Here is a 9,420-nt window from a genome sequence, read left to right on the forward strand (position 1 = left end):
CGATAACAGGCTGTAATGCTGATATTAGAAGGGAAACAAGCTGAGCTTTCTGGCACCATTAGAAAGTTGCCACAGGTAGGCTGCAGGCTGCACGGCAACCCTCTGCTGTGTGTCAAATGTATGGCAGTTGAGCCCAGAGGACAAGGCACTGGTTTGACGGATCAGTTTGTGTGACCTATATTTGCAGGGCGTGCTGTCAGCAGATCGAAGTGTAAGCCTCCGTCTGCACATCTACAACTGTGCTGCTTTAAGGGTATTGAAAATAAAAAGGGGAACTTCGTCAGTGCTTTGGTGACTCACTGCTGTCACCTTCAAGGCTCGAGGTCTCCTGCTAAAACAGAGGATTGGAGACGAAACTGTTTATTTCAGCTCCCTCAGGTGCAGTTTTGCTGCATTACAAATGCCTGATGCAGTTATAACATAACTGTTGTGTGGATTTAAATTGACGCATCTATTGAAAAGTCATACTATTAATTAGCATCCACACACCATATGCACTTGAATAAAACTCAACCACTCTTAAGTATTTTTCTCATGTGAATAGTGTATCGGCCGTTGGAGGAGTGGTTCCCACGAGCCTTGCTATCGAAAAGAATCGATACAACTTCGCGAGTAGATTTTATGCATTAGTGCTGTAACAGTAAGGTAGTGATTGATTTGAATTTCCAGATATCCCTCCCGCAGTCCAGCACGTACGGGATAAAACCCCAACCTCTGTGCAAGGTCTCGTCCTCCCCCTCCCCTCCTGACGTCATGCATCGAGCTGAAGCTATTGCACGAAAAGAGCTGCTCGCAGCCGCACTGTGAATATCTGTATGCTCATAGCTAGTGGACTGTGGATTGTGCAAAGGAGGGAGGGAGAGAGAGAGTGCGAGAGAGAGGAGGAGAGGTGGAGGGAATACAGTTGGATTTGGATACAACTGGAAAACTACCAAGTGCGCACAGCACGCACCGAGCGGAAGGCACATCGACGGTGCGTAGCCGACATTTCACCGACTCCCCCGCGATCGGATTCAGGCGAGAATGGAGCTCCCTGCCGCCGGAGAGCACGTCTTTGCGGTGGAGGGCATCGAAAAGAAGCGCATCCGCAAGGTAAGAGAGGGAGCATGTTTGCAAACGTTGAGCGTTGCAATGTTGCGTTTGACGCGAGCCTCACCAGATTTCCCTTCTCCACCATCACAGGGCAAGATCGAGTACCTGGTCAAGTGGCGAGGCTGGTCTCCCAAGTAAGTCTTAATAATGCAATTACCACTATCCTAAATAGCTCCACTGCGATGAGAAATAAAATGCATAATTTTGCATCAAAATCGAGTGTTGTTACTTAAAAATGCCATTCATCAAGGGCGTGCGCGCACAGAGTGTGTGGTTGTTTGTGGCTGAGTGTGTCCCCGTGTGTGTGTGTGTGCGTGCGTGTGCGTAAGGAGAGCGCGGTCGGTATGTGTTTCAGTGTATCCGCGGATGCCTTCACTAATTTATGCGAGGGAAGGGGGGTAGGCACAGCCATGTAATCCCGTTTTAATTATTTCTGCTCTGCCAGCGAATTTACGAGACAGTGGTGCTAAAATGGCCGACTGTATGTTGGTGCTGGAGGACCGTTTTGGAGATCACATACAGACAATTCGTCTTTGACATGTTTGCTCTGCAGTTGCATGTCCTCATGGTGGATCTGCTTTTGCGGGAATGTGACTAATAGTTGTTGCACATATGAATTGAAATCCGCACCTTTTTTCTGTTGAACTGAACGCCTGGCTCACCTGTCCACTCCGCACTGACTGCACAATCACGGTGTTAGACGTGGGAATGTGTGTGACGGGACAGACGCTGAGGCCCATGTGTGTCAGTTAGAAAAAGCAAGTGTGCACGTGACAGCTTGCTGACAGTTGCTCTCTCTCTTCTCTACAGATACAACACATGGGAACCAGAGGAAAACATCCTTGACCCGCGCCTCCTCGTCGCGTTTCAACACAGGTGAGAGATGTGGACTTAGGACAGGCCGCGCAGGCTCCAGTTCAGCCATGACCATATACGGGCATGGGAGGAGGGGCGCTCCAGTAACTCTAGCACTGATTACCCCCCCCACCCACCCCTCCTCCTCTTCAGCACAGAACTGTCTCCTGGGAAAAAGGCTGGGGATGTGGTAGTGAGAATTCCTAAATCATACTAATGGGAAGATCGGACACGCGTAAATATACGCAGGGATGTAGGCGTAAATTGTAACAAATTATCATCTCATTATGTGATTTTGCGTCAGGAATCCGAGGGCTCAACAGCATGCCATGACAGAAAACTGAAGTAGGAGTATGGCTTTGGACGATGGAGCAATGAAAATGGAAAAGCAATGTTCCCCATCTGGATTAAAATACAAATATTTGGTTATAATCGTATTTTTACTAGTTTCCGACGGTAGAGTTTAAGCAGGGCAGGTGCTGAATTGGCAGCTGCACTCCAGAGCCTGACTGTTTTCATTTAGGGTGCAGGACACAAGTGCAGCAGTTTGTTGTGGTTTTCATGTGAGGGGGCCGAGCTGCTGCCTGATGGGATTCTCACCACTATACCAATCTGAGATCTGCCATCAGGCTGCTGAGCTCTGCTTTACTTCTGCAGGCGGATTTCGTATAACACTAACACTAACTCGACAACACTATAGCGCTGACGCGTCCCATGCAACTGCTGCCTTTATTTTGCTATTTAAGGTTGTGGAAAGACAATATCTCACCTTGGATGCATAAATCATCAACCTGCTTTCAATCGTGGGTCAAGAGTGGGCTAAATAGAGGCCTGTAGGTAATCAGAAACACATCAATGTCAATCTCAGAGGTTGAGATGCTAATGAATACAAATGATGCTGTCATTTTAGCCCTGTGGCGCGTGCACAACAACATCGTGTCTGGTTTGCTGGACTCATGAGGCCTGTGAGATTTACTCTCTCTATAGGCCACCAGGCCGCTTGTGGGACTGGGAAAAGACACGATGGCTGGGGAAAGGAATTTGAATTTCTGAAAAGGCTAATTGACACGCAGTGCTCTCCGGCGTTTCCAGTGTACGGCTCTCATATTCCCCCGCAGCCTGCCTGCCTGGCTGTGTGTGTGTGTGTGTCTGGCTCTTTGCTGATGGTCATGGAGTGCTGCCTCTGCGCCGTGTGTGTGGATTCCTCTCTGCTCCCAGAGGATGGGGGAGGGGATCCGACAAGGGAGGCTGTAATTGCCAAATCTTCTGTGAATAGGGGTCACCCCCGTTGGACGCTGTTTGAAATCGCACACATTATAGCATTAAAATGTAGACTGTTTATTTTGGCGATTTTCTGGCAGCTCTGATAGTTTGAACATCTGCAGCGAGAGGCCAACAATAGGCTGGATTTACACATGCCGGGTGAAGCCTGTGAGCAGCCGGCCTTCACCCACCGCTGGTTATTTATGAGCCAATGATGAGTCAAGGTTTATATCGGGGAGTAATATTTCACAGATAAACCCAAAGTGCTCGGTCTAGTCAGTAAAACAACAACAACACGCTTCCCCTCTCTCCTCCCTCTACAAAAACAGTTCCAAGAGATGTTTGTTCCTTGTCAGATATTCATTCACCCTACATTTTGAGTGTAGGTGTAGTGTTACACAAGGGTGGTGGTTTTCAACAGCAGCACGTATCCCAGAAGTTCTGTTGTATTTATTCCATTTTATCCCTCATGACCCTAATTACAGATTCAGTGTAGAAGGAAGGGCGTGCTGCGGGAGGGAGGATGTTTGAAAGACAAGGGGAGATTTTTCCTGCTGTAGCCTTAATTGAATTTCTCCTGGATAATGAGAATATGGAATGGGCCTATTACCATGGAGAGCTATGCAAATAAGGACCATAATGCTTTGCAGCAGGTCACACGTGGGCATTCATTAGTCCTCCAAATCTAAATTCCACTTTTGACCTTGAATAGGGAGAAGAAAATGAACAAATACTCCAAATGTCAACCCTGTAATTTTCTTTGTGATATAATTTCGATTTTTTTTTTAATACAGAAAGGTGGAAACTGTCATTTGAATTAGATGTTGTAAAGAGAAGGTAAATATGGTGCAAGAAAACGTAATTACCTTTTTGTTTTTCGCAGAGAGAGGCAGGAGCAGCTGTTGGGATATCGCAAACGGGGGCCAAAACCAAAACATCTTTTACTCCAGGTAATTATCTTCTTCATCGTTTACGAGTCATCGCATGATAGTTTCTGAAGGAATGTCCTGTTAAGTTTCGCTCTGTAAGAGACCAAAAAGGGGGTTTGGGCCTGTCAGGTGCAGTCATCATGGTCGCGGTTATTAATAGAGTTCTTTGAGAGAGATGAAGTGAAGGGCAAAGAAAGGATGGGGTCCTACAGCTGGATTTGTTTGCTCACCCATCATGAAACAGGGTTTTGTTGCCTGAGGTTATGCAAGCGCCACATGAGTGCACTCATTTTATCTGCATATGCAAAGTAACAGCTTTAACGAGAGCTTGTTATTGTAGGGTCTTTTTGGACCAAGTGAATCTGTATCAGGAGAATGTTTTCTTTCATTTCCCTGTTTGCAAAAGATGAAAATAGAAGGCTGAAAGTAGCACTTGTCTTGTGCTTTGACTATTTTACCTCTGTCCTCTTACAATGTGGTTATATATTTTGGGAGACTTGGAGCCAATTGTTATGCAGTGTCACTCCCGAGGAGGCATACCACGTTGCCAGAGTCACACGTGGCCAGCAATCAGGAATAAAGCGTGACATGTCTGGTGGCACTTCTCTGACCCGAGGTCACAGCCGGAGCATCTTGAGTGTTCCGCTGCAGTTCTCCTTTGACAGCCCGAAGGGTCAGCCAGTACAGGAGGAGGGGGAGGGGACAAGATGGTGGGAGGGAGATTGTGAACTGAGCAATGATTGGAGAGTTAATTTCAATTTCCGAAAGGCTTCCGCATCTTGTAAACTCTCTCATTTTCAGCCTGTAGCTTTGCTTATTTTAGCTGCTGTTTGAAATCCCTTTGAAAGGGGCATTAAACCTCACGCGATATGCACATTTTGTGAAAACAGTTGTATAATGGCTCCTGCTTTGCCAGGGAAGATAACACACAGTGAGGCGAGTGTTGCATTATGGGAAATGTAGGATCTGGTCTTCACAGAGCTTCATATATATACTTTTGTTAAACTGTTTCTTGTGAGACCCCACCAACAAGTGCACTAAGTTGGCCTATTTTTTTTTAGTTATTACTTAAAGACATCCCAGAACTCCAATCCTCATTATTATTATTAGTTGGCTCATTATATTCTTGAGTTTGCTGAAAACAGGGGAAATGTTAAACTTGGTGTCTTGTCTCTTTCTTCAAGGTACCCTCATTTGCCAGAAGATCCTGTATCCCTGCAGGTTTTGGAGAGTCATCTCAGGATGCAGAGGCTATCCTCAAGTCCGACCCCGTCCCGGTCCAGCGCCCCCAGCCTCAACAGTACCAGCTCAACAGCAAAAAGCACCATCAGTACCAGCCCAGCAGCCAGGAGGTCCCCACTGACCAGCCGACCAACGGCAAGAAGAAGTTCATCTACCAGCTCAACAGCAAAAAGCACCACCACTATGAGCCTGACCCGAGCATGTACGACGCACAGGCTTCCAGGCTCAAAGAGGTGGTCAAAGTTCAGGAACTGGCCAGTAAACCGGCAAATCCTGGCTGGAACTTACCACTGGCCCTGCAGCAGAAATGGGTTCGAGACAAAGACACAGGCTGCTTGAGCAAAGTTAAAGAGCTGGCGGTGGAGGTGAGGAAACCCGCTGTTAAAGATGCTGAGAGCGAACATGCCCTTAAACCCAATCCTAAAGACGCGACCCTGCCTAGCGCTATTAGCAGCAAAATGAAGATAATCAAGAACAAAAACAAGAATGGACGTATTGTTATTGTCATGAGCAAATATATGGACAGCAACAAGGCTCATGGGGCTAAGGGTAAACACGGGGAATCTTCAAGCGAAGTGAAACCCCAAAGCACCAAACCGTCGGAGAACAATCCAGCACATACAACCAAAATGGTGCAGCACCCTGAGAATGGTATCCCAAAAGAGATCTGTAACGGCAGCTCCCTCCCTGCTGCAGAGCACCCTATAAAGTGTTCCCCAAAGGACAGACACTTCTCCAAACCTTCACCAAGCACAGCAGAGGAATACAACACCGAGGTGGCCCGTGGTCAGGCCGATTTACCGGACGATCTACCCCTTCAGCTGACTGCTAGCTCACCCATGACGTCCTGGTCTGTTGACGTCAACATCCCGACCCCAACGTCCGTTGACCACATCAGGATCCCTTCTTTTCCCAACGACCGCAAGCGAAAGCTATCAGATCCCGCTGAGGACAGGAGCGTCTCCAAAACCTACGTGACTTCTAGAAGCTTCAGCGTCCCCAGCACTGTGGTCACGCCACCTCAGGACAAACCTATGGACCTCCACTGTAGCGGCCCCCGCCACAGCAGTACATTTACATATGAGGTTGTGGACTCTGGCAGCCAAGAGGAGCCGATGGATCTCAGCTGCCCAAAAAATAAGAATCAGGTGGAGACGGAGATACTGCCGGAGCCCGAGCCTGCCGTCACAAACGCAACTAGTGTGACAGAAGACGCACAGACATCCACAGAGAAATCTAAAGAAGCACCTCTTCAAAAAATCTCCCCTTTTATGGGAAATATCATAATCACTGACATCACAACAAACAGTCTGACCGTCACATTCAAGGAATTTGTTTCTTTCTAAGAAACCATTTTGTAAAATGGGACTACTAGTGACCGATTGGATGAATGCTGTTAATATGTACATATGTAAAAAAAACAAAAAACATCAGAATTTTGTAAATGTTGAAATTTATAATTTATCATTCAAATTCAATATGTTTCTTAGAATGTTTTATACTGTAACTCCTCTGTGACGTTGTAGCCAAGAAAGTGCCCTCGAGACTTTGAGCGAATGCATTCAGGTGGATGTGTTCCACTTTTTAAAAAAACGGTTTATTTGTCATATGGAGCCGAATGGGATACTTTTGCTGTTGTTTCATACCTGCACCAAACTTATAACCTGATATGTATGAAATCTTATACATATTTCTTATGAATAATGTCACTTATTTTGGTCCTGAAAGAAGGTAGAGAGGATGTTGTCGGGTATATGGTGATCAAAGATCAAATTGAAAGCACTTAATTACATTTTCACATGTTGGTTTGTGTCATTACGAGGAGAGAAACAGCTGTTTTCTTGAAGTCTTATTTCACTTTTTACTCCAGACAGGTTCCCTTAGACGGATTTGGCATATTTTGTTTGGTGTTTTGTTTGTGGCTTGTTTGAGAAAACATCATTAGCTATACCATGCAAATTTACAAAAGCAGGTGTGTCTGAATACAGTGGGAACACACAGTGTGGGACACACTCGGCTGTGTCAACAACCTTAAAGAAATGTCCCGGTCTTTTCAACAAAGCCGTCAGTGAATATACCGCTGCAACCCGATCTATTGCTATGTTGCACATCTCACCTTTAGCAAATATTTATGGACTGACATGTGACATCTCAAAGGTCTGTTACTATTTCTCAAATGTGCGACTTCCCATTAAGACGACGTATTGATTCTTACCATAATTAGATCATGATTTATTAACTTATTGTTGACCTCACATATTGCTGGAGTTACTTTAAAATACATACGCTAGTCTCATTAGGACTTTCCTAATGTCACAGAGAGTGGCGATATTCATCTCATTTTGCTTCTGGAGCTCATTGTATTATCTGGAAAACACACGTTACTGTTATTAGCTTTCGAAAAAGAAAGCTACCAGGGTGATTTAATGAGTATGTTACACAGATTAAATGTGAGTCGCGAGGCTGCCTTCGTATACTGTTACATGCGAGCCAATGAGTGCAAGCTGTTTTGATTCTGCTGCTGAAAATTCAAATGTCAAAGCTGTTGGATGTAACCTACATTTGAGTCTAAATTGCCTTCCACGCACGTTCGATGCAAACCAGTAAGAATGCTATAATAATAATAATAATAAAAAATATAGCATATTTATTGATGTTTAACTTGTTGTAACAAAAGATGCGCTCTGCATCAGAAGCTACACTTGATTCCATTGAACAGTTGAAAAGATGTTTTAAGTCTGTTGGCTCCTTTTTGTTCTCTATTTTGTGCATTGTTTTGTTCATTCTCGCACTTGGTTCGAAATCAAAATGATTGATATAAAGTATGTTCTACCAGGAGTTGGTAGACTTATTGCTGTTGGCACAGCTTATTGGATGGTATGTTTCACAATAAAGAGAGAGAAATAACCTCTTACATGTTTATGCATTTATATTTGATGGCTTGTTGATAAATTGGACGTACTATCGGCAAACTTCTCTATCGTTTTTTTTTAGTGTTTGGTGAAAGATCTATGTATCGCTGTTCCTGCCCCGCAGTTGTTATGAAGCGTTTCTGCTGATACAGTGAACGAATGGAACAATAAACACAAGAAACACTAACTTGGTTGTGAACCATGAACAGAAAAACAGATCATGTTGCATAATCACAAACGATCCTGCACAAAGGGCCCTCTGTATTGCATAACTACACCGGCCACTTGTATTATTAAAACTTTAGCTGTGTATTATTCTTCTACTGCAGCTCGACCCTAAGCAGGAATGTAAACACACAACACGACGGGAGGGAATGCTGTTATGTAACTCTTAGATTCCATCAAGAAGAAAGGCGTCATGGAGGTATTTGTCCGTTGTGTAATAAGTGTGTGTGCCTTCCAGAACACAGTGCCTGCTAGGAACGTCGGTTTTATGACCTTTAATTAGTGTGTGCAACATGATCATGGCAGTTCCAGTTCATTGTGTAACTTGTTGTTATAGGACTGCGTTGTCTTGTAAAACGCTGCGTCACTATGACAGCAATTCTCCCGACATTATTATCACACAGTAAAGGACAAGTTCAGACCTATGAAGACTCGGATGTATGCAAAGCTTCAGATACACGTTGGCGCATACCTCAGCTGACCTTTCATGACATTGCCAAATGTGTGGGCCTCTCTCAGTCTTGTCTTGTCAGTATTGGCTATAAGTTACTGTAATTTTATTATGTTGGTAATTCTCTACACACTGCCTTTGTCTCCATATTATCTTTGTTTCTTCCGAAGCCAGGGTCAAAGGACAGATGGTGCTGTACAGATTGTAGACCCCCTTTTGAGGTAAATCTGTGATTTTGGGCTGATATAGTTAAAAGTGACTTGACTTAAAGAGAATCATTAAAAGCCCTCTAACCAGGACTTTGATCTGAAAATGTAAGCAGAAATTGTTGTCGTTATACTAGAATCTCAAACTTGTAAACAGATTAACTCTTGAATGTTTTGAGTGATAGAAAGGCCCAGGAATGTGTGTGTGTGTGTGTGTGTGTGTGTGTGTGTGTGTGTGTGTGTGT

At 44.6% G+C, this 9,420-nt stretch overlaps 1 protein-coding gene across 1 annotated transcript; it reads left to right on the plus strand.

Annotated features, from left to right (window-relative positions):
• Window positions 1-758: 758 nt before the first annotated feature.
• cbx4 (chromobox homolog 4 (Pc class homolog, Drosophila)) lies at window positions 759-8,149 on the plus strand. The gene is made up of 5 exons (XM_031872295.1): window positions 759-1,092; window positions 1,183-1,226; window positions 1,903-1,968; window positions 4,094-4,160; window positions 5,324-8,149. The coding sequence occupies exons 1-5, from the start codon at window positions 1,024-1,026 to the stop codon at window positions 6,725-6,727; spliced, it is 1,650 nt and encodes a 549-aa protein (XP_031728155.1). The 5' UTR covers window positions 759-1,023; the 3' UTR covers window positions 6,728-8,149.
• The last annotated feature ends 1,271 nt before the right edge of the window (window positions 8,150-9,420 follow it).

The sequence above is a fragment of the Anarrhichthys ocellatus genome, unplaced genomic scaffold (assembly GCF_004355925.1).
Source record: "Anarrhichthys ocellatus isolate YVR2014 unplaced genomic scaffold, GSC_Weel_1.0 scaffold62, whole genome shotgun sequence".
NCBI lineage: Eukaryota > Metazoa > Chordata > Actinopteri > Perciformes > Anarhichadidae > Anarrhichthys > Anarrhichthys ocellatus.